The sequence below is a fragment of the Rattus norvegicus genome, chromosome 5 (assembly GCF_036323735.1).
Source record: "Rattus norvegicus strain BN/NHsdMcwi chromosome 5, GRCr8, whole genome shotgun sequence".
Taxonomy (NCBI): domain Eukaryota; kingdom Metazoa; phylum Chordata; class Mammalia; order Rodentia; family Muridae; genus Rattus; species Rattus norvegicus.
Genome location: NC_086023.1, coordinates 106,560,520 through 106,586,388, shown reverse-complemented (window position 1 = coordinate 106,586,388; position 25,869 = coordinate 106,560,520). Strand labels below are relative to the sequence as shown.

General features: G+C 45.3%; 1 protein-coding gene and 1 long non-coding RNA gene across 12 annotated transcripts in view; one reads left to right on the top strand and one right to left on the bottom strand.

Moving 5' to 3' along the window:
* Nucleotides 1–25,869, top strand: part of Slc24a2 (solute carrier family 24 member 2) — a 243,944-nt gene that overhangs the window by 201,422 nt on the left and 16,653 nt on the right. For 9 of the 11 annotated variants that reach the window (NM_031743.3, XM_063288508.1, XM_063288507.1 and 6 more), the window contains 2 exon segments: nucleotides 13,339–13,482; nucleotides 24,720–24,809. In NM_031743.3, coding sequence (NP_113931.1) covers nucleotides 13,339–13,482; nucleotides 24,720–24,809 — 234 coding nt within the window. 11 annotated transcript variants of the gene reach the window in all.
* On the bottom strand, nucleotides 4,224–25,110 carry LOC134486949 (uncharacterized). The gene is made up of 3 exons (XR_010066543.1): nucleotides 16,932–25,110; nucleotides 6,584–15,311; nucleotides 4,224–6,256 (listed from the first exon to the last, which is right to left on the bottom strand). It is a non-coding gene; the product is annotated as an uncharacterized LOC134486949 (long non-coding RNA).

Genomic DNA, 25,869 nt, shown 5'->3' with positions numbered 1-25,869 from the left:
AGATAAGTGTGCATCATGAACTGTCATGTATATGCTAGTCAGCTCTTGAGAGTGAGTAGCCTTAAAGGACTTAGAGAGCAATGGTGACCTCTGGGTGTTTTGCAATAAGATGGCTCCTCTTGTTCAAGAAGGGACCAGGTGGCTAGAGATGTGGGTTGGTGGTAGGGTACTTTCCTAGCATGCACAGGTCCTGGGTTCTAGGCCACGAACTACAAAGATAAGGGGAGGGCAGAATAGAAGAAGAGCAGACGCAGAAAAGTGAGTCAAGAACCCAGAAGCTTGGGGTTCTCGTGTGTGGGTCCATAAGCCTGTGTCTGTGTGACCCAAGGGGCTAGAATGGTTTATACATTTTGAAAATGTTTTTGTGAAAAAGAGAAGCAGGAACATATGGAGCAGGGACCATATGGACCCCAAAGCCTGAAATATTTACTGTCTAGCCCTTTGTGGAGCGCGGGGGAGGGGTACTGCTCGTGCCCAATATAGACCATCTGCAGTCTCTAAAGAGAAAGCTCTCCTATACTGATTTGGAACAGCCCTCGGTATGCGTTGTTAAGTGAAAAGGCACTATGCCAAAGTGTATCCTGGATTGTGAGATACAACAGAACACTGTCAGATCCGATAAAGGAGAAAGAGGGGACCAGCATGTCAGCCTTTGTTTGGAATGCTGCTGGGAAACTTAGCCGTGCCAGTTACCACCAGAGACTTCTCCGTGTGGAGGTTTTGCATTTTGTACCAGCTAAGTGTGTTGCCTAGTCAGAGAAAAACAAAACAACAACAAAAAAATAAAACTAGCAATGGGTTAAATTAGGAATGGGGATGTGGCTCAGTGAGTAGAGGGTTTGCCTAGCACATACAAAGCCCCAGTACTACAAAAGGGGGTACCTGTAATCCCAGCATTTGGGAGGCAAAGACAAAAAGATTAGAAGTTCCAACTCATCCTCCAGTACATGGTGATGAATGAAATTAAAACATAATTCACTAGTCATTCAAACAGGCTACAGTGGCAAACCACTGGAGTCCAAATCCCATCCCTTTTCCTTGCTGGCTGTGTGGCCTAGAGCAAGCTACTAAACCTCTCTGTTCTCCACATTCCTTCTTGGTGAAACACTACTTTGAAGAAGTGCTTATCTAATAATGTTAGTGTGAGGCTCAGCTGTTCTTTAAACAGTTCTTGATATGCAGAGAGCACATCGCTGGGATTTATTAAACTTGGTAATGCTTAGAAAAATCCTTTTCCACGGCTATTAAGTTGTGGAGATGACAAGGTTTTCCCCCAAGTGTTGGTTATAAGGTAAAGCATGGCTTGATTTCAAAGTTATTTCTGAGCCAAAATCGAGAAGCTATGACAAAAACTGGCCATAGAGAAACAGGAAAAGAGGTGCCTTAGGGAAGGCTGGGTGCCTGACTGGGAAGATCAGGTGGTGGTTTCAATTAGGGTGGGAACTCCAGGGTAAAAATAAAACAAGATTTTCAGTGGGAAACTCCAGTGTCTTGGCACAGACTCCCAGAAATGACTCAGTGGTTTGGTTTTGTTAGTTCTGTGTCTTTCTAGATTGTATTTTTATCACGTTCCATGACAAGTGAGGTGTGCATCCCAACTTTATTCATGAAAATTCTGAGCTCACACTACACACCCAATTGCTGCTATTCTCTTGGGAGTTTAGCCCGTCTCCTTAATTAACCTCCTATATTAAAAAGTCCAGATTTGCAATCTCACCTTAACCCCTTGGGTCAGAGGTTTCTCCAGCATAGAGATTTCATAACCTATGGCTGAGAAGAACATATGGAAAAGTTCTCTCAGGCAGACCACGGGCCCTGTGCAGCAGGCTCACTGAATGCTGGTCCATGCAGCTACAGAGGACTCAACCTTCTCCACACTTCGGCCCTGAGTCTCTTCTCACCTGATGACCAGAGCTCCACAAGAAGGGAATTGCAGCTGCCACGAATTTGCCAGCCCGCCCAAATTTTAATTGTGGATAATTTCCCTATGCATAGACCCTAACGTTCTCTTACCTTTGAGTTCTGCCAGTCTGTGGAGAGTTTGCCTGGCATGTACGAGGGGGTCCTTGGATAGGATCCCCGGGTCTGAGGAGTTGAGGGGACCGCCCCGCTGCATTTTAGTTGTGCCAATCTAGACAACACACTGCAAGCTCTGTAATATGCCTCCTTGCTGCAGTGGATGGATGGATGGATGGATGGATGGATGGATGGATGGATGGATGGATGGATGGATGGACTGACTTATGGATGGATGGATGGATGGATGGATGGATGGATGGATGGATGGATGGATGGATGGACTGACTTATGGATGGATGGATGGATGGATGGATGGATGGATGGATGGACTGCTTATGGGTGGATGGATGGACGTACAGACAGACAGAAGGACAGATGGGACAGACAGATGATGTGGAGAATGAAAAACAGACATAGGATCTGTAAAATTCAGGCTCTGCTCTTACTTCCTCAGCTTATAATTTGAATATCATCATACTGTGTTAAAGCCCTCTTTTTTGCATTCTAGAAGTCAGTGCTGATGTATCTCTCCCCAGTGCTTCCTTCCCTAAACCCAATAGGGTTTTCAGGACCTGATTCCTGCGGTCCCCATTCAGTGACTAAGTAAAGGATGAACAAAGGAAATGTGACACAAGTGACTGTGTGTTTAAATCTCTCCTTTAAAAAAGAATTAAATGCTTAAAAATATCTCCTGCCTCTTAAATTTAGGTTTCCGAGGTTTGCTTTAGAGAAACAAGTGCCATTTCCTAAGTTTATCGTTTACTGCAGATTGGTGCGGCTGTGATCTGAGAGCCCCCTGGAAGGACTTGATAGTGCAAGTGACTCAGACTGCCACGTGTCCTGGGAATTTCCAGAATTACCCGTGCAGGTGGTACCTGGGATCCATATTTTCTGCTTCTCCTAACGTAACAGCAAACATCTCTATCCACAGTGATGGGGTTCGGCACAGGGACCCCACACTCTCCTGTTAGTCAGCAGGGATACGTGTGGTTAGGAGCAGACAGGGCGCTGTGGAAGTTTAGAAGCACCTTCATTTCCCTCTATTCATGAATTGGGTCTCTTGGAGCACTCATAGGGCACAGTGAGAGGATTCTAATATCCATGAAGTGGTGGGAAGTGACACAGGCCAGAGGGCAGTAGTGAGAGAGAGGGCCTCACTTCTCTACAGGGGGCTTTTATATATTCATCCAACACAATATTTTTTAATTGTTTGAGAATTTCACACAATGTATCCTGCATGCTTCCCATCCCCACCCCCAACCCACCCTTCCTCCCTTGTGCCCTCACCCTCAAAAAAGAATTAAGAAAAAAATACATCAAATACAATTTGTATTGCCTATATATTCATTTGAGCATGGTCAAACTCCCAGTGGCCAGCCCCTTAAAGATAACTGAGTCCTTTTTAACATATTTTAAGAATGAAATAGATGCAAATTTAACAGTTTTTAAAAATCTTCCTAAATTTGAATACTGACAAAGAATTATACCTTATTCACTGGGAGGCTTGTTGTTAATATTGGCACTTTCTGAGGAGTTTTGAAAATATCTGTTCATCTTTCACGTGATACACCAGCAATTGACTATTATCAAAAGGGGGTAAAGCTTCATTAACACACTGGGGAAAATACCGGCATTAATGACCCGTTTCCAACGACTAATTCTAATCCAATTGATAATAAGAGGCTAAAAAGGAGTTTATGGTTGCTTTTATAATTCTCCAGTTAGCTTCTGTGTGGACAAATTGTTTACGTGTCAGCAATATTTACGAATGCCTGAAAACACATTAAAACCAGTGTGCAGCAATGCAGAAGAAAATCCATCTTGTCTGTAGCTCGTGCTTTAGAATCCCTTGGACAAAGCACACAGTGCAGGGAAGGCATTGCATTTCAATAGGGACATTTCCATGCTGTTCTACTGATTAGAAATGGCTCCTTGCCTTCCTGGAAAGCTGAGGTTCGCTCAGACAACTCCATCACTCACAGCAATACATTTAAAACCTTGGTTTTAATTCAGTGTCTGGTACAAGATGAAATTTGGGCTTGCCACTGCTCAAAATGATGCCCGATTTTTTTTTTCTGTAAGCAAAGCAGATTAATGATGTCATTATAAGGGGAAATGAATTCCTTCTTTCCTACCACCTGCAGCAAGTGTGTAAGTGTGTGTGTGTGTGTGTGTGTGTGTGTGTGTGTGTGTGTGTGTGTGTGTGTGTGTTTTAAGAAAATCTGTTTTCTAGTTAAAGATTACTACTGTCAGTTCAGGAGGTTCACACAGAAGGCAAGGCAATGTCTCAGATGGTGCATCCTTTCTACAAAGGGAGGGTGTTAGACTCAGGGTCTTTTAAACTTACTTTGTGTATAAGAGACGATGGGCAGGGACTTAGAGACTAAGGACATATTAAAGAGAATAAGGGATGTTGGTCGAAAATATGAGAGATCAGCGAGACTCTCTGAACACAGAGGTAGGTTACTCTAAGACTCAGAAGTGCGTTTTTAAAGGACGGGTGATAAGCAGGTTACATTAAGTAAATGCACTTTCTTTCCAAGCCAGAGCATCTCCTCAGCCATGGACTGCTGGAGAAGAACCAATACCCATACAGTTAGCATAGTAGACTACTAGACAAACCTCAAAAACACCGTGGATGGGGGGAGACTTACACAGCACAGACTCATTTTCTCACAGTTCTGAGGATTTAAGGACCTCTCTAGTCAAGGCTCTCTTTCTGGCTTCTCTTTCTAGCTTACATGATCTTTCCTCAGGGCATACAGGGACTGGGAAATGCAGAAAAGGGAGAGCTAGGGGTAGGGGACACTCCAGGGAACAAGCACTCCAGGATGCCTTTTTATAAGGTAACTAATCATTTCAGATCAGGGCCCCAGCCTCACAACCTCATTAAACCTTGATTACTTCCTCCAAGTTCTCAATCTCCAAACACAGTTCCCTGGGGAGGGGCGGTCTTAACATGCTCCAAGTAGTTTACAACCAGGATACTTCCCTTCCAATGACTGAAGTTTTAAAGTTCTTTTTAAATATTTATTTATTTCAGTGCACTGTCTCTGTCGTCAGACATAGCAGAAGAGGGCATCAGATCCCATTACAGATGGTTGTGAGCCACCATGCAGTTGGTGGGATTTGAACTCAGGACCTCTGGAAGAGCAGACAGTGCTCTTAACCGCTGGGCCATCTCTCCAGCCGGACTGGAGTGTCCCTATATGGCTTTCTAGCTTTCCATCACCTGCTCTTAAAAAAAAAATTCTTCTTCAAGACTTTTCTGTTTTAACAGAGGAAAAGCGAATGGAAATGTGTAGCTTAGGGGGCAGAGCCTTTCAGAGACCATCCCAGGACTCTGAGACTGCTTTGAACACAATTCAAAATTCAAATTGACAAGTCCACAAACTAATTTTGAAATCCTAAAACTTCAGATTCCATGGTGACTTTCAGATTTTGAGTCTGTGACACTGAAGAGATCCATAAGCCAGTAGTCATGTGGCTGTCTTAGTTTAGGGTTACTATTAGTTTTAGGTTACTCTTGCTGTGATGAAACACCGTGGCCAACTTGGGGATTATTTCACTCTCAGTCCCATGGAATAGTTTCACATCAGAATCAGTGAGGGCAGAATTCCCCTCAGGTCAGGAACCTGGAGGCAGGAGCTGATGCATAGCATGGAGGAGGGCTGCTCACTGGCTTACTCAGCCTGCTTTCTTATAGAATCCAGGAACACCAGCCCATGGAGGGCACCACCCGCAATAACCTGGGCCCTCCCCCATCGATTACTAATTAAGAAAATGCCTTCAGCCAGATCTTTTTTTAATCATTTTATTTGTACACATTTTAAATGTGTACAAATGTATGATACCTCCCTTCCCAGTTGCTCCTCTGTAACCCCCATCCCATCCTCCCCTCCCCTTTTGTCTGTAAGAGGGTGCTCTTCCTTCTGCTCGCCCACTCCTGCCTCACCGCTCGCTCTAGCATCCTCCTACGCTGGAGCACCAAACCTCCTCAGGACCAAGAGCTTCCCCTCCCGTTGATGTCACACAATGCCATCCTCTGCTACATATGCAGCTGGAGCCATAGATTCCTCCACGTATAATCTTCAGTTGGTGGTTTTCACAGCGAGATCTCACGGAGGCATTTCCTCAGTTCAGGTTCCCTCCTTTCAGATAACTATAACCCGCGTCAAGTTGACATAAAATTGGCCAGGACACTGGGTCAGTCATGTCCACAATCCACATTCTGTTTCTGTAGTTGGGTGACAAGGATGTCTGTCAGTATGTTAGCCTCCACAAATTGGCCAGTACATTTCGTAAGAGAATAGAGACAGCCAGTTTGCACCATTTCCTCTGTGCCAAACACAGTTTGGCCGTTGCTTACACAACAGGCACCTGTGGGAGCCTCCAGACACTTTCTACTACACTCTCTACAGTGGTTGACCGTAGAACCATCCACTGTTTAAAAAGAGTCACTGTGCATTTGGGGTAATTCTGCCTTAAGAATTTCCGGCGCTGGTATTGTTTTTAAGTCTGCACAGAGCTCCGAGTCAAGGTGTCACAATATTATGAGTCTCACCATCTGCTTAGAAGCTCAGTTTCTAGTAGAAAGTCATCTCGAAGCAACCTCCTGAATAGCATAGTGGTTCTCCTCAGGGCTGTGGAATTTCCCCTTCCTTTTCGTTTACAGAGTCTTCTACTTATCCATTAGAACTAAGAGAAGAGAGTTAGATTGTGGGTATCACTGCAGTCAACAAATGCTCAATAAATGCTGGGTGAGTGAGCAGATGGAGGGAAAACCAGGTAGTTTCTACCTCCATATCAAATAAGTGAATTATTGTAGGACTCTATTGTTGGATGACATTATAATTCACATAACCAAATCCCTCTCCTAGGAAAAATTATTTTCCTGGCTGTTTATTTTTAAGAGTGTTAATAGCCACATTTTGGGTGTTTGTTCCGCGCCAAGCACTGTTCTGAGTACTTTGCATGAATTATTTCAGGCCAGTGCTGCAAAGGAAACTTCTAGAACAAAAGTCCTATTTTAAACAGCTTTCTGTCTGACTTCCTATTTCATAGGAAGCACATGAGGAGTGGCTATGTGTCTGTGGAGCCCTGCTACAGCTGTCTTGTCGTTAGACAAGGCACCATCAGGATGTCCTCTGGGAGCATCTTACAGGCTCACTGCCCAGGCCCACACACCTTGCACCAGTCCCAATGGAGACCTACTTTGAGAGATGATGCGTATTACCAAAGAGCTTCTTTTTTAATGCTTCGGGCATAAAGAAAGAGAAAGGTGATCCCAGAATAAAGACAGAGCTGTTTCCTTGTGCACTGTCTTCCCAGGAGGGCGAGGGGGGTGCATCATGACCTTCAAACACTGAATAACAGAGTCCAAAACTGACCCAGCTCACATCTCAGCCCTTGCTGACATTAGTCCTAGGAAGGTTTATTATCGTAAAGAGTCTCATTCATTTGCTACAATGCCCCATAGATATCTACTTTAAAGGTGGCCAAAATGAATTGTCCACAGTTATGGGAGTCTGGGGTGGCATCAAACACTGAAACCCACATAAAATCTCATTGTTGGGCTTAGCTGCCACCTTCCCCGAAACCAGGGAGAAAGCCTGTCTTCTTGTCTGTGTTTGAGAGCCTTGTATTCACTGGTGTCTATAGCTCCTGCATTTTTGGTTTTTTCAAATTTTTAAAATTAAATTACACAATTTCTCCCTTCCCTTTTCCTTTCTCTGACATTTTTTTTTTTTTGGTTCTTTTTTTCGGAGCTGGGGACCGAACCCAGGGCCTTGCGCTTCCTAGGCAAGCGCTCTGCCACTGAGCCAAATCCCCAACCCCTTTCTCTGACATTTTGCATGCTCCCCACAAGTTCATGATCTCTTTTCCTCTGTTATTGTTAAGTGTGTGTGTGTGTGTGTGCATCTGTGTGTGTATGTGTGTGTGTGTGTGCATGCGCATAAATATATAAATACAACTTTTGGGGTCCACTTGTGTGTATGTGATTTCAGGGATGGTATTGGATAACCCATTAGGGGGGCTCATCCTTGGGGAAGACTATTTCTGCTCTCGGCTTTCCTTAGCTGACTGTACTTTGTCTATGTGTGGGGCCCGGTGAGATTCCCTTTCCATGACAGCATGTCTGTTGGTGCTGTCCTTCAGGTCTTCTACTGACAGTCACATTGCTGTGGTATTGTGGATGAATCTCCCCTGTCACTTCTAGGAGACACAATCTCACAGCAGATTTCCTGACCCTCTGACTCTTACAGTCTTTCCACCCCCTCTTTTGAGATATTTCTAGAGCCTTAAATGCAGGCTTTATGTTGTAGATGATAATGACAAGTGATAATTTTTAAATGTATATCTTAGAACCCGGAGCTAAGAGACAGCTTCTCCCGCCCATGATCCCAGGACTGCCCTTCCCATCCCTTGAGTGCTATTGGGAATGCTAAAAGCACGAAGGAAAGGGAGGGAATATGAGGAGGTTTGGGGGAGATGACTCTTTCAGGGAAAAAAAAAAGTATGGGCCATCCAGACAATCAAAAATTGGTTTTAGGCTCAAGATAATAAATGGGGAAATGTCTGTCAAGTGCTTAGTGTTTGTTACAGCTGAGCTTTTAAATTGTGTGTGTGTGTGTGTGTGTGTGTGTGTGTGTGTGTGTGTGTGTAGGACCAGCAGAGTCCAGAAACACTATATTTTTTTAAGCCAGGTTCAGGGGCTGGAGAGATGGCTCAGTCCTAAAGTTCCCGCCACACATGCAGATCCATGCTATCCAAGTAAACTCCAGATGCAGTGGTAACATCTGTAACTCCAGCACTGGGGGGAAGACAGGCAGATCGCTAGAAACCGTTAACCAGCCAGCCTAGCTGAATCCATGAGCCCCAGGTTCATACCCACATCAGGTTGAATTTATTACAGAGCAAAGCAAGGAGGCCTGATGCCACAGGTCACAAATGCCTGCTCTGTGGCATCGAGAAAGTGGGCACTGTTGAATGGAGGAGAAAGAGGTCACTGAAGCCTGGCCTGGAATTGGGACCTTCTTTCAACTTCATCTCAGGGCCCTCATCCATCAACCAAGACAGATGGTCTCGGATGGGGGACGCTTCCAACTCGGAAGCTGTGGCGATGCTTCTCTCTCACCTAAAGCTCCTGTGCCTAAAGACCCCGGAGCTCAGCAACTGTAGGTGGTTTTTATGATCTATGAGCACCCACAGCAAGCTTGAGTGACAGCTCCTCAGGGAGGTAGCCCCTCAGCAGAGACCCAAAAAAGAAAAAAAAAAGATGGCATGGTTTAAAGACCTACTGACAGTGAGGCACACCAGTGTCTGCAGGGGAACCCACGTCGTCCCCTGAGCATTGCAGACATGGAGGGGCTGCCATCATATTCCTACCCAATGTCGCACCACACTGAGGTGCTGCCAGTGGGGAAAGGCAGCACCTCTAAGGTCTGAAGTGAGTCAGGACAAGGGAGTAAGATCTTCACTTACAACTTGAAGCGAATAAATCCCAGCTAAGCTGAGTTGGAGGCCAACCCTGGCAACCCTGAGGCCACTTCCTGGGAGCTGGGGGGAGACCTTGCCAGCAACCTGCAAGACTAAAATATCTAAAAGCAGCTTAGTTACAGGTCCTTCTAGGGTTGTTTTGCTTTGCTTTCAACTTAATTTGTTCAAAGAAGAGGCTGCCCTAGAGTGGGTTACCATCTCTCTAGAACCTGATGTCGAAAACGAGATACTGGGTTGCTTCCAAGAAACAGTGTTCAGGCTTCAGAGGTAACCTCTGGACTGGTGACTCCCTACAGCGGACATGCAGACATGCTAAATGGATGGCACAGGTCCTGCAAGTAACCAACAGTACGTGCCTTGAGATCTTCTGTTTTGCCTCTCCTTTTAAATACAAGAAGCAGGAGCCTTAGATTTTCATAATTGGCTTTATACATAAAAGGAGAAGCCGCTTGAGAAATCTGAAAACTGGAGTTTGCAAGTTCCAACTCTGTTGCCTGCTCTCCCCATCCTGCTAGGTCTGAGGGCCAATGCACCATCCATCACTTGGGAAACTAGTTAAAGTTGTGTGCATGCGTGTGTGTGTGTGTGTGTGTGTGTGTGTGTGTGTGTGTGTGTGTGTGTGTGCATGCATGTGTGTCTGTGTGTATGTGTGTGTGCATGCGTGTGTGTCTGTGTATGTGTGTGTGTCTGTGTGTGTGTGTCTGTGTGTGTGTGTGTGTGTGTGTGTGTGTGTGTGTGTGTAAAGCATTTCTCTATACATTCTAGCAAACCTGCTACTCATCATATAGCCCAGACTGGCCTTGAAGACTGGAATCCTCCTGTCTCAGCTTTTGGGAGTAGTAGGATTATAGGTATAAACTTCCCACGCCCGCCCTGAGTAATGTATTTTTCCCTAAGGTCCTTTTATAGCAGAAATGCCAAGGTCCTAAAGAGCCTAGTTTTGTGTAACCATTGGGCTTGCACAGGACCCCAGCAGAGAGCAAACCATGTTACGCCTTTACATCAAAAATCACTCGGATTCTTTCTGGCACAGCCTGCTCTCCTTGCCATGTTTTCTGGGGGCTTGCTTCAGACAATTTAAGAGGCAAGCGTGGGTCATCACAAGGTCAGAGCCAGCAAGCCACAACACTAGTAAAAGCTGAAACTCCTTCCCCTGTCCTCAGTGGCCTCTTGATTGGAGCCCAGCCTAATTCTTGCATTGCGTCTCCTGCTCAGGCAGAGACAAAATAGGCCCTGAACTTGGAACAGTGTGTTCTTCTGCTGTGTCTCTAACCAGCTTGCAAGCTGTTGCCCATTGAGCCGGAGTGAGATTTCCCTGGCAAGAAGACAAAAAGAACTTCTTCTGAAGTGTTCTGACAGCTTGCTCCTGAGGCCCCTCTCCCATCCATCCCAGGGTTCTAGGTTCCTTCACGTCCCTGCAGTAGGAATTGCCCCCCACCCCACACCCCCTGAAGAGGAGAGATTCCGGTAGGCATAGACTCTTCTCCTCTGCTCCTGCCCTAGCAACAGCCTCCTTAAGTGCCACCCTCGGACCCCACGCAACACAGCTAACTGCTTGCACTGGACACTAGTGCGTTGAGAGCTTAAACATCCAAACAGACAATTATTTTCTGCTGTTTGCTTGTGGTGCTGCCTGCCTGGTGACTTTGGCAGATGGAGAAAAGAGCTAATCCGCAGGTTACAAGCAGAAGGTTATTGATGAAATGTCACCATCTGTTGGTGTCATTAAAATGATATGAGTCATAAAGCGTTGCTTTTGGGTTTTGGCTTTTCTTTTCTCCAAAAAAAAAAGTATAGCTTGGAGTTTAGAGAGAAGTTGTTAACTTGTGGATGGAGGTGGGGACGGAGACAGGAGGGGAGGTCACCCAGGAAGAAAGAGCTTGGTGAGTTCATCGGATGAGCTGATTCGTCTTCAGGGAAGCCAATCCTCGGCTGGGTTAAACCCTGTACGTGGTATGAGATGAGGTGCTCATGAAGGCTGGAATAGCACCTCAGCTCTCCGTGCCTACTTCTAAGTGCCCACTACCCGGTTGTGGAAGGGGAAATAGTTCATTTGGTTTTGTGAAGAAGGCCTCATTGGAGAAAACTTAACAGGCCCCAAGCCTTCTTAGTCTTCACTGCCCCGTGACACAGAGATAATCGTTCTTGTTCCGAGGTGGCACCGTAGGTATGTAAGCCCATAGAGGTTGGTTGTCTGTGGGTCACCTCTCCTCCAAGGACGATGGGGTGGCTAAGATCAGGGACAGAGCTCCCTGGAAAGAGTAGAGACTGTGGTGGATAAGGTGGCTTCTGCATCACATCAACAAATGGGTTGGAGTGGGTTGCGTGCGGTATGTGTTTGATGAAGGTCTGGGTGACCAGAATACAGTGTCAACCTGTTTACCTAATCCCCACAACCCTTTCCTGTTTGTACTCTGTGGATACTTACCCACTGCCACGAACCTGTTGTTTCCAGTCTTTTCCAGTATGGCTTCCAATCTCTTGATTTTTTTTTCTTAAGACCATTTGTCCACCCCTAATGTGTACCAGCAAATAAACAGTAGTATTGCCGTGGATCTGCACAGACCTAGCAATGACCTCTAGCTAAATCCTTTGTTCCTTAAGCCATCTGGCCCAAACCTTTTCTACCTGCCCCTCCTCAGGAACACAGACACTGAAGAAGTCAGCCCTGGTACTTACATGTGCAAAAGCCTGAAGCCATTCTCTGTGCTACCTAAAGGAAACCTCACTACAGGAGCACTTATTGATCGTTTCTGATCTGGTGCTGCAGTTTCGTTTCTAAACAAGCAGAGTGGGCAGCGATGGGTGGTCAGCAGTGCTGTGGTACTGACACGGTGGTCCCATCTCTGAGACCAATGGTCACCCTGCTGGGCAAACCCACCTTTTGTCTCCTCTGCCCCTGGGGCCTGAGAGCTGCGGAGTGCAATAGAAGACACCAAAACACGGGGAGCAGGACTACCACATCAGAGACTGAGTGTTTGTGCCCTGCCTCTGAGATGGCAGGCAGAGTCGGTCCCGTGGCACACGTTAGCCCTGTTTCTCTGAGTCCTAAGGCACGTGTTTGTATACTGTGCCTTCAATGACGAATGAAATGGTTTAGAATTCACCCCATCGATTAAGCAAGTTAGGAACACCCGTGCAGACGTGCTAAGCTTATTCTTGGGTGGGTGAGATGCAGCTAGGACCTCTCAGGATCGTCACTCAGCTGTTTCTGAAGTGAGTTTTCTGTGCCTGGTGAGAATCAGTTGGAAGCAAAGAGAGGAGGAGGGGGAGGAAAGGATTTTAATTTTTTAAACTTTTTAAACCTGTGTTCTTCCTCCCAAGGTGTCTGAATCACAGCCCTAGGGAAAAGGAGATGGGGTCACAGGTCAATTGATCAACAGATGTTGTTAACCATAAAATGGTCATGAAGGGAGGTTTTTGAGAGGATGAAGTGAATCATATCAAAGCACATTATATGCAAAAAGAAGCCCATTGTTTTTTACAGCTGAATAAGAGACACAGTGGATCAAACAATATTGAGGAATAATTATGGTTGGTGTTAAAAAATCAGTTGATAAGCATGAGAGGCCATAAAATACCCCCAAGGCATGAAAAGAAACTTGTAGAGTGCTCTGGAGGGGCGAAGCACTGCTCATTCCTGAGCCTCGGGCTGTGATAGGTGGGGAGCTCTTACAAAAAGAAAGCCTGGGAAGGCAGCTGGGGTGGCTTGAGAAAAGCCTCAGTGGAACTCAAGACAAGCCTAGATTGCTCTTGGGGTTTGTGGCCCCGTGACTCCCCTGGTCACTGCCTGTTTATATCTGTCCTCTTGTTCTACAGCAGGCCACAGAGACCGCCGAGGAAGATGATGACCAGCCCCTCAGCCTGTCCTGGCCGTCCAACACCCGCAAGCAGATCACCTTCCTAATCGTTCTTCCCATCGTGTTCCCTCTCTGGATCACCTTACCCGACGTCCGCAAACCTGTGAGTGAACCCCTGTGGAAACTGCTCCCTTGTAAAAAGTATGGTAGCCACCACCGTCCCTTTCCAGGTGTATTTAAAGAGAAAGGCGAGGTGGCACAGTGTTCTCAGACATGCCTGCAACTTCAATCACAGCAATTGTTCAGTGACTAAAAAAACGTGAACCACCCCCAGAAACTAGAAGTGTGAAAAACACCATTTTACTCTGCTCATGGATCCTGTAGGGTGGGAATTGAAGTGGGGTACACTGGGGATGGTTCATCTCTACCCCAGGCAGATCTCTGTGAGTTCAAGGCCAGCCTGATCTACATAGTGAGTTCTGGGACAGCCAGGGATATGTAAAGAGAGCCTATCATTTTACAAATGGAGAGAAGGGTGAAAGCATTTGCCTAGAGGCAAGAAAAATGGCTCAGTGATTAAGAGCGCACGCTGCTCTTGCAGAGGACCTGAGTTCAGCTTTCAGAAACCACAATAGTGGCTCACAGCCACTTGTAACTCCAGTTCTCTAGATGCCAGCTCCTGGATTCTGAGGGAACCTGCAGACAAGTGTGTACAAACCCAGATATAGATACATGCATGTATACACAATTTTCAAAGAAATAAATCATAAAAGATAGTTGACAAGGAATATATGCCAATGTCACATGCCACATGAATCTCTTAATGAGGAAAATTTCAAAATAAAGAAAAACCCTGAAACCTCGTAGCCATTTTCTCATAAGGGGTACAGCTCAAGGTTCTAGCAGGAAAGCAACTCAGTATTTCATTGAATTTTCTTTTGGCTATATATTGATTTAAAAAAATAATTTAAAGAATTGCACATGCCTACATACATGATATCCCTTCTACAATTCTATTGCCATCACTATAACCAATATTATTATTTAAGAATGTCAGATGTCAAGGGCTGTGAATGCCTTTACCATCCGACAGACACAGCGAAATGCAATCCAAGTGCCGACTAACCAGAGGAACATTCCCTCCCAGGGTTGGGAAACTCGGATCTTGAACTGTTAACGTTTGCCCTGGAGGTGAAAATGGTAATGACAGTATTAGGGCACAGGCACCAACACACACATGACTGAAGCATGTACCTATCATGCATCAGATTCTGCACCAATTCAATTCTCAATGAACCACATCGTGAGGTCTCTGGAAACGTCTATAATAGGATATACATGTATTATTGGTGAAAAAATATCAGCTCAGGACCCCCAAGACCAAGTTCTCAGCCAGGACAAAAGAGATTTATTTGCCCAGAAGCACAAAGAGACAAGGACAGGAAATAGAGAAAGAGGAAGAAAGGGAAGGGAACAAGGGAGAAGTTATAAAAATATTTATCCTGAGGGGAACAGGCAAAGGACTACCTCTGGCTAGAGAGGAGACAGACTTGCCCATAGGAAAATGGCAGTTTATAAAGTTACAACAGGAAACCCCGTTAGGATGAAGTGTTTAGTTTTAATTAGGCTTGTTAATTAGGAGGCTTTTGATTGCTGGACTTCAGTATTTTGACAGCTGGACTTTGGTAGTCAGCCTCAGGAGGAGGAATTAGACAGATTAAGGAATAGACCTTGTGGGCCAGCTTCAGGAATATACTCTATTGGTTTTTCATAATGCAGAAGGAATGGGAGAGAAGGGCAAGGCCTGCCAGAGCCGTGCTCACCATGTTCAACCTGGCCAGAGTCCCTTCGCTTTGTATAAAAAAAGGGGCATAAAACAAGTCAACCAAATCATACCTGGCCGCTTTCCAGAGGAGGGAACTGAGAGGCATACCCAGGTCTCTGCGACCACATGGCCTCCCCTCAGATTTCTTGACACCAGAAGATTGAAGTCTGAAAAAAAATGAAAAGAAAATTCAAACATTTCAATAAAATACATGAAGACAACTAAGCAGAAATCTTCAACGTCCTTCTGGTGATTCTACTTTCCTTATTTGGACTGGGGTGGGGGTTGAGAAGAAAAATCCTATGCCATTAGCTTGGACTGTGAATAACCCAGCCTGGTAGAGAGCCACATACTCAGTAGACACTAGGAGAGGACTCAGAGAAGTTCCCCTCACAATACAGCTTCCCTGGGAAAGTGTGTGTAGGTGCGGTTCCCTGAAAGCAATGTTTACGTTTCTTAGTTCACTTTACAACTGCAGGGCGTGTGCTCTTTCCAGAAGGACTGGCTTCTTGAAAAACCATAGTAAAGCAGCTAATGTGTTCAAGGCCCCCTTCCCCATGGCTCACCCCGCGCTGATCGATCTGAGATGTCGTCATTATCCCCTCTAATGGTTTATAGACTGTCAATCTGGCAGGATCTAAATTAACCAGACATTGGGCTGGAGAGATGGCTCAATGGTTAAGAGCACCAACTGCTCTTCCAGAGGTCCTGAGTTCAAATCCCAGCAACCACATGGTGGCTCACAACCATCTGTAATGAGATCTGATGCCCTCCTCTGGTGTGTGTGAAGACAGCTACAGTGTACTTACATATAATAAATGAATAAAATCTTTAAAAAAAACATACATCATATTTAAAAAAAAAAACAGACACAAGCCCTTGGGCATATTTGTAAGAGGCTTTAGGTTACTTGAGGAAGGAGGACCCACCCTAAATGTGGGTGGTGCCTTCCCATGGTCTAGGTTCTCCAGACTGAATAAAAAGGAAAAGGCAGACACTCTTCTCTCCTTGCTTCCTGACTGGACACAATGTGACCATCTTCCAACTGTGAGCCAAAAGAAACATTCCCTAAGTTGCTTTTGTCAGTTCTTTTGTTACAAGATCAAAAGTTACTAAAATGTCCACCATTCCTGGTTTCTACGCAGTTTGACCCAGTGTTTTTGTTTACCTCACAAAGAAAACCCAGAAGACTAGGTATAGTTTTCTAACTCTCTGCAGAGGGCTTAATGTGATATGGTCCAGAGTAGTCGGCTTATCTGGCTAACGAGAGCCAATTGCTCCTTTGCTCTGTGCCCTTGGGCAGAGCATCTTGGGAGCAAAAGTGCATGGTAGGGTTGTTCTTCACTTCAAGTGGGCAAGAGGCAGCAGAGAGGAAATGCTGGAGCTCTGGTGGCCTTCTCCTCTCCTTTTTATTCCATTTACCCCCATGGCAGGTCTGTCCCCTTCCATTATTCCTCCCTGAGAAACACCCCTAAAGACCCTACCCAGGGGTGTGCCTCACAAGTCTTCTAGGTGATTCTCATATCAAGTCTGACTGATGAGCAAACAGAGCTGCATGGGTCTGTCTTCCTGGTGATCCCACTAACTCATTCTTCACCATGCAGCCTGCCCTCAAGGGCCAATGGAGCTTGCTTTCTCTGTTAGTCACTCATCTAACTGCTGTGACAGGCCACCTGACCGAAGCAGCCTGAGGGGAGAAGCCTGGATTTTGGCTTGAGGTTTTAAAGTATAAATTCCATCGGGACTGGGAAGGCATGACTGACTGGCATGAGGTCATGTGAACTCACAGTCTGGAGCAGAGAGAGGTGAAGACTAGTGCCCACTGATTTCCTTCTGTTGACCCAGTTGGGTCCCCGTAGGATGTTGTCACCCACACTCAGGATGAGCTTCCTTTCCTCAGTTACTCCTCCTTGAACGTGCCCTCAAAGACAAGCCCAGGGGTATCTCTTCTATGTGATTCCAAATCCTGTCAAGACAATGGAGATTAGCCATTACCCTCCTTGCTTCCCCAAGCACCAGCCACAATATGAAATGGACTAGTGTCTGTCTTTTCTGGGTTCTGTATGCTATTCTAAGCAGAAATGAGACTACCAAGGGAACACAAGGTTATGTTCAGATTTCCTCAGCAAATATTCCGCACTAAGGACCACATATGCCCTTAAAGAGTATAATAACACAAAATTCACAGTTTAATAACTAAACCAAGGTATGCTCACTGTGCCAGACAGTTTTATGTCAACTTGATACAAGCTAAAGCTGTCTGAGAGAAAGGAACCTCGGTGAGAAATGCTTTCATAAATGGAGCTATAGGAAAACTTGTAGGGCATTTTTCTTAATTAGTGATCGATGTAGAAGGGCCCAGTCCATCTTGGTGCTGCCATCCCTGGGCTAGTGATCCTGAGTTCTATGAAAAAGCAGGCTGAGCAAGCCCAGGCAAGTAAGCCAGTGAGCAGTATGGCTCTATTGCCTTTGTGTGAGCTCCCGCCTTCATGCTCCTGCCCTGTTCGAGTTTTTGTCCTGACTTCCTTTAATAATCAACAGTAATGTGGAATTATAAGCCAAAGAAACCCTTGCTCCTCAAGTTACTTTTAGTCAGAGTGTCTCATCATAGCAATAATGACCACAAGTAAAAAACACATATAAGTCAAAGCAGTATTTCATAGCAACAGTAAAAGGAGACTAGAGCCTCAGACTCCCACTCCAGGTCATGCTCACTGCACTGCCCTGACTCTAGTAATTTGATCCTCCTCTCCTACCTTATAGGAGCAACCTTGGGAAACACGTTTCTCTGGACCCCATTTTCGTCAACTATTAACAAAGGTTCCTAAGATCTCTAGATTCCCTACCAGCCTTGGCATTCTATAACAGAAAAAAGCAAAAAATAAGGAGATCAGCCTCGATACAATATTGGAGATTGAAGGGGGCTCTATCCCCCAGCTTGCCCGCGATAGTCACAAGTCTCAGCTTACTCTGAGAGTATATTGGTTGGGAAACAAACTATGTAGACCTCCCTGCATATACAGGAGGCCAAATAAAAAAAAAACCTCGCCCACAGATATATGAGCCATTAAGATGTTTCCTGGTCATATTTACTACAGGGGACTTTTATTAGATTGTTTCTTATGCCAATTTTCTCTTTTGGTCTGTAACACACCATCTCAAACTCAGCTTAAAACTAGTGAATTTCCTCTAGGCTCAGCTAGACAGTTCTCCTGGGAGCAGGTTACCTCTCAGGAAAAACAGCTTCTGTTCAACAAAATCTCTAATTTTTAAGTATTCTAGGTTGGACTTAATCACAGGATTAAAAAAAAAAAGGACCAAGAGCTATAAGAATGAAAACTCCAAAGCCCCTCCTGAGATGTAATTTGGAATTCGACTCCATCATTGCTAGCACATTCTGTTGATTGAAGCCAATGTTAATCCAGCCCAAACCTCAGAGAAATGGTCACCTATTGATCGAAAAGGCAGTGTCTTAGTTTCAGTTTCCACTTCTGTGAAGAGACACCATGGCCAAGGCAACTCTTATAAAGGACATTTGGTTGTGGTTGGTTTACACTTTCAGAGGTTGAGTCCATTATCATCATGGCGGGAAGCATGGCAGCAGGCAGGCAGACATGGCACTGGAAAAGCTAAGAGTTCTATATCCATATCCAAAGTAGTCAGGAGACAGTCTTCCAGGCAGCTGGGAGAAGGGCCTCAAAGCCCACCCCTACAACAAGGCCATACCTACTCCAACAAGGCCATACCTACTCCAACGAGGCCATACCTACTCCAACAAGGCCATACCTACTCCAACAAGGCCATACCTACTCCAACGAGGCCATACCTACTCCAACAAGGCCATACCTACTCCAACAAGGTCCCACCTCCTAATGGTGCCACTCTCTGGGCCAACCATATACAAACCACCACACAGAGTAGTGTACTGGCAGCAGGGGAGGGGGGGTCTTTGTTTTAGTCCTTCCATAGACCTTATCTATGTCCACAAAGGCCACAGGAGGTAATATCAAGGGAAAAGGAAAAGAATGAGAACATTAACAAACATTTTCTCCTTTTTAGGGCCCACCATCTCTGTTTCTTCAGTAGTTTTTTTTTTTTTAATTCCTCATGGAGATGACCATCCCAAGGCTTACCAATAATTAGCTCTAATTTCAGAATAAATATTACTCCCACTTGTTTTTAGTCCCACATCATTTCTATGCAAATTCCATGCCTATCTGTACATACTTTCAGCGGAGACACTAAGTAGTAGCCTCACAGTTAGTTTCCTTATACCAACACCTTTGTTTGAAAAGGGAAAAGGCTAAAGTTTAATCCTTGATGAGAAACACATCTGTGAAGGAAACTGAAAACAATAAACAATAAAACAGCCAATGCTGTTTTCTCCATGGCCTGAGATGGATGTTCATACAGAGGAGGGGCACAGCTCTTAAGATAGGAAAGCATGATCCACTGGAGCCGGGAAGGAGACTGAGCACCCAGCTAGAGATCTGCAGACTCAGTCGTCTGTTCATTCACCAAGTTTCTATTGGTTTTCTAGCAGGAGCCAAACACGGTGTAGCAAGAATGTAGCAAGTGATTGAGACCCAGGGAGGGTTGTGGTTTGTTCAATCACAGTCAGCTACTAAGAGGAAAGTCAAGACTCCATCATACCTAATGCGTCCACAGTCACTTTACCTACCCAGGGGTCAGCCTCCTCGTTTCTTAAAAACTCCAATAAAGACAATAGTGTACAGACACAACTGTAGTTATTATCTGGGCACTTCTCGTGTGCTATGTCCTCGTGTGCTTTGCTAGACTTTCAGTGCACATGAATCTTCAGAACATTTAGATTTGCACCGCCTTTCCCCTCCATTTTACAAACTAAGAAACCAAAACTTAAAGAGCTAGACAGTTGTTTCTAAGTGAAAAATCACTGCTCACTTGGAAACCGAGATTTCAACCTCCATTATCTTAACCCAGTGGTCATGAACTTCATCTTAGTAGGATTTTGGGGGAAACTTCTTAAATGTATACCTCCAGAACCAGCAAGATGGCTCGGCAGGTGAAGGGAATCACTACCATGCCTTTTGGCCTAAACTTGATTTCCAGGACTCACATGGTAGGAAGAGATAACAGACTCCCACAAGTTGTTCCATACCTTCACACACACACACACACACACACACACACACACACACACACACACACACACACACACTGAATGAATGAATGAATGAATGAATGAATGAATGAATGAATAGATAAATAAATACATGAATGTAAAAAAAAATGTATGCTTCACTCCAGGCTTATTGATAAGTTCCTGTGACCACCACTACTCAGAATACCAAAGCGAGACAATTATAAATTTGAAAATACCCTGGGCTACATAGCAACACCCCCATCCCTTCTTCCACCCAAAGTCTATTCTTCAGGAAATTGCACAAAGTAGATACTCGGTGACAATTAAATTTAGGACAGCAAGGACATGGCCAGTTTGCTCAGCCAACTATTGTCCAGTGACATTTTTCAAACCAATATCACACTGCTCTACTAAAAGCGTCTAATGGGAACATTAGCTGTCAATTAGGTACCTAACCATTACATCGGAAACAAAATGGACAGCACATGGACACAATTTGCTCATTCGCTAATTGGTATGAAACCTATCCTAACAGATGTCAAAATGAGCCACCATTGCCGACTATAACCTAATGTGTGAGACCTTGGTTTTCTTTGGGGGGGGGGCTATTTTCTCTTTTCCAATGGGACTGGTAACCTAATACCTGTGCAGATGCTCCAGGGCAGTGGTATTCAGAATGAAACCATGGAGTCCAAATGAGGAGAACGGTCCAGACCAAAATGAGAGAAGTGATTTCCTGGGCTGTGAGACTGGGCATGGCAAGGCAGTTTGACAGAGAAACAATTAGCCAAACTGCTGGTGCATGAAGGGTTGCAGCTTCTGAAGCAAGAACAATATGGGAGGCTGGGGAGGCAGATGGCCAAACAGCTGGAGCACTGGCCCCTGTTTCCTGGATGGTTTTTCTTTTTTTAATTTTCTGACGTTGGGGATAGATCCTGGCATCATGATGATGGTGGTGGTGGTGGTGGTGATGATGATGATGTTTGTACTGCCTGAGGCTGTGTGTATTTTGAGCTGTTTTTGGCCCTGTTTTCTTCAGGAAGTGTTAGGCAGACGTGCTGTGTAGTTGCTGAATTTCCTCTCTAGTTGAAGAGCGGTGTACAAAGTGGGTACCCAATCTACCTGCTCCTAGTAAATGATGAAGACCCTGAAATTCACCTAAGAATATTTGCTTTTTTAATAAGCCTCTAATTCTACACTTGGCGCATTTTATGCCTATTGATTATTAATTGGTAACCTGATTAAGAACCTTAAGTATCAAATATTGAATCGGGCAGGTTTCCACTTATGAATTGGTTTCCATTTGGTTCCTTCACATCCCTAGTCTCACCCCTGGCTTTGTCCATTTGGCTCAGAATGTGCCACAGCTCGGCGTTGTAAGGGGATCTTAGTATTTTGATCCTGACTGATGACATCACCCCAATGAACAGATGTGCAAATGGGACATTTTAAAATGTACTAAACAAGACCTAAAGAAAAGTATACATTCAGTAAATACACAAAGCTGGAAATAGAACAGCCCCGTGAAGATGCTCCAGGGCACGAGGTATGGACGTCTCAGCATAAAGTAGCTCACAGCTCTCTGAGCTTCTCATGACACGTGCAGAATCCTGATGTAGTTGCTACTGGAGTCAGAGGTAGCCTTATATGGCAGTCATTGCCTGTCTCTGCCTATGACAGAGCATGACCCTGGAAGACTGAGACCTGCATCCTGAAACAACAACCAGCAACCAGAAGGAAAAGACTGGGCAAGCTTAGTGTCTTCTCAGGACACTTCCAGTTCCCAGCCTTTTAGAAATCCGCTTTGGGAATAGAAGGTCTAGGTTCCACTTTGGGGGGCAGGGGAAAAAGTGTTTCCTCATCACCTGCTGAAATGCTCAGGGCTCTGAGAAAGGCCTGAGTCCTTATCCAAAATATTTTTCTTCTGAGAAAGAAGAGGAGCACAGGGAAGCATTTCAGGGTGATATTTGGCCTGCTCAATGTGGCATGATGCCCTCTCCCAATTGAGCATGTCCATTTGGTCTTACATTCAGAACCACAGAGCAGCCCGGGACAGGATCCTTCTAGTCTCCTTCTGTGCCCAGACCTAAGGCTGTCCCACAGCCCTCTCTACCCGAATCCTGCCCCGAGAGAGCTGGTCTCCCAGGAGTGCTCTCACTCCTAAGGCCACACGCTCACAGGCCCAGTCAGAGACAGCAAAACCAGCTAACACCAGAGAAAACCAGATGGCAAGAGGCAAGGACAAGAACCTAAGCAACAGAAAACAAGGCCTCTCGGCATCATTAGAACCCAGTTCTCCCCACCACAGCAAGTCCTGGGTAACCCAACACTGTGGTAAAGCAAGATTTGGTTTAAAATCACATCTCATGATAGTGATAGAGGACCTTAAGAAGGACATTAATAACTCCCTTAAAGAAATCAGGCAGGGTAGTGGGGAGAAATACAGGAGAACACAACCAAACAAGTGAAGGAATTGAACAAAACCATCCAGGATCTAAAAATGGAAATAGAAACAATAAAGAAATCACAAAGGGAGATAACCCTGGAGATAGAAAACCTGGGAAAGAGATGAGGAGTCATAGACACAAGCATCACCAACAGAGTACAAGAGATAGAAGAGAGAATCTCAGGGGCAGATGATACCATAGAAGTCATTGACACAACCGTCAAAGAAAATGGTCTTACTGTCACCCCAGAGAATGGTCCTCTGCAAAGCAGCAGCCATTGGAAGAGAGAAAAGATTCTTGTAAAGTCTAAGGGGTATGTGAATAATAAAAAACCAGACGTACTCAAAGCTGGAAATTAACGAAGAGAATGCAAGCCTTGTCTGGAACCATAAAGCCTATCACCGGGCCTCAGACTTAGAAGATTGACACACACGAGTTTATTTTTTCCTTCCAATGAACCTTCAAATTCCATGGCGGAATGGACTCTCTGGGGCTGCCCTGAACCAGCTCTTTGGACAACTAAGGCTTCCTCAATTTACATCAAATGTAGGAGCCACTGCCCCGAACTGGATGACATTATCAAAGCACAACGTGTGGTTTTTCCCAGCGTAGAAAGCTTTGAAAGCAAAAGCATTAGCAAGAAGAGGCGGTAAGCTCCCAAACAGCCTTCCGTTGTCCAACTAAGCATGGTCCATGTTTTCCATCAAGGGAACCAGAAGAAACTAGTTCAGCACAAACCACCACTCCCCAGGAGTGGGCTTAAGTAAGAAATATTGTGTTTATTATGTATTTGTGTGTTTGTTCGTTATTTCGTCCATGCGATCAGAAACAACTGGCAGGAGTTGGTTCTCTCCTTTCTCCTTTCTAAGGGGAGAACACAGGTTGTCTGTCTTGTCAGCAGGCACCTTCACCCACTAGGCTATCTTGTTGGTCCTGAAAGACTATACTTTTTTTTTTCCGGAGCTGGGGACCAAACCCAGGGCCTTGTGCTTGCTAAGCAAGTGCTCTACCACTGAGCTAAATCCCCAACCCCAAGACTATACTTCTGAGTGCCTGGTTTTTGACTGATGTTCTGAGGGAACTCTGAGTGTTCTCACACTGTACAAGCTCAAGATGACACAAAGTCCAGTGTCACAAGAATGAAACTTGTAATATGGAGCAGAGTAGCACACAGGAGGAAGCGCATTCCCAAGAGTGTGCCTGGCCTGCCCCTCCCCCTTGGAGTTTGCTCTAACCGAGCATCTCCTCTGTCCACTCCCACTGATGTGTGAGGGTGGTGTCCTAGAGGCTCACCATCACCACCCGTCTGTGGCCGGTGGCTTTCCTGATAACTCATGGGACTCGAAGAAGAGTTAAGATATTTTCAACCTTCCTAGTCCTTCCCATTTTTGTCCCATATAATCAGTCATATAAGGGGTTTGGCGTGTAGATTATCGTGACACATGGTTTGCCAGCAGCAGATTCTGATGGCCTGATATTGGAGAACTTGGGAGCAAACTAAAAAGGGGGAGGGGAGAGATAGAGGAAGGGTGTAAGTTGTTTACCAGAAGAAATGACAGAGAATCCAGGTCTTATAAAGTGCAGGAGGAGAGGCATTGGGCATCTAGCTACAGGCATGAACTGACATTCTCTCAAGTGGCTTCCAGAGCCTAACACAGTGGCACATATCACAGCACTTTAAAGGCTGAGTCAGGAAATTAGGGTCTGAGGCCAACCTAAACTACGTAGTGAATTCTGGGCTGTCTTTGCTATCCTAGGGTAGAAGACCTTGTCTCAGAGAGAGAAGTGGGGAGAGGAGGGAGAAAGATGTCTTTCCAAGTTCTACAACCATTCGGCATCCACCGGGTTTAATTTCCTAGAATGAACTTTTCCTCTCCCAGTTTGATTAGGGGAAGGTAATTCTTGATTGGTATTCTTGCCACGAGGTAAACTGTGGCTCTACCACAACCCAAAAGGTGCCACAGAGGGCAACACTAACACCCCCCACTCTGCTTGTCTCGCAGGCTTCCAAGAAGTTCTTCCCTATCACGTTCTTCGGCTCCATCACCTGGATCGCAGTTTTCTCGTACCTGATGGTGTGGTGGGCACACCAGGTAAGACTGCACACCACCCATCTGCCTTGACTGTCTATAGTCTTGGCTGCATCTGCCTTTCGAAATGGTAACAATACTGAGTGACGTACAGGCGAGGTATATCTCAGGCAATGATTTTCTTAACTCTCCGAGCTTACCTTTGTGGTCAGAAATCCAATCAGCAGAGCGGTTATTAGACAGTTCTGTGGAGAAAGGCAAGCCTGGCTGCATCTTGCAGCCTCTCACCTAAGAGTCAAGATTCTGACTACCTCAGTGTCTTTATTTTGTCTTGGGCAAGCAGCTCAACATAGCTGTCTCCAGCTCTCCCTCTCCCACTCCCACTCCCTCTCCCTCTCCCCTTCTCCCTCTCCCTCCCCCCCTTCTCCCCCTCTCCCCCTCTCTGGAAGAGGGAGATAGATAGATAGATAGATAGATAGATAGATAGATAGATAGATAGATAGATAGATAGATATCTGTGTGTGCATGTGTGTATTACATGCATGTGTGCACATATGTGTAAGTCAATGTGGTAGTCATAGGAAGTCCCTTGTATTGTCCTTTATCATTCCCTACCTTATATGACCTGGAGAGTGTCTCTCCACTAAACCTATAGCTTGCCATTTTTTAGCCTGGCAGGCAGCAAGACCCAGTGTCTCCACCCCAAACCCCATGCTGGAGTTACAGGCCCCTTCACATGGATACCTTGGATCTGAACCTAGGTCCTCATACTTGTGCAGTAATTATTCTTGCCCACTGAGCTACCTCCTCAACCCTCACAAGCCTTTTAATTTATGTATTTATTATTTAAATGTACATGCCAGAAAAGGACATCAGATCGCTGTTACAGATGGTTGCGAGCCACCAGGCGGTTGCTGGGAATTGAACTTAGAACCTCTAGAACAGCTGGTATTGGTAACCACTGAGCCATCTCAAAAGCTCTTCCACCACCTTTTAACAGTGGTTATTAAGAAAGGTCCCAAAGACAAAATGTTCTTCCTTGAGCTTCAGTTGAGAGAGAGAGAGAGAGAGAGAGAGAGAGAGAGAGAGAGAGAATAATGATGTGTGTCATTCTTGTCATTTT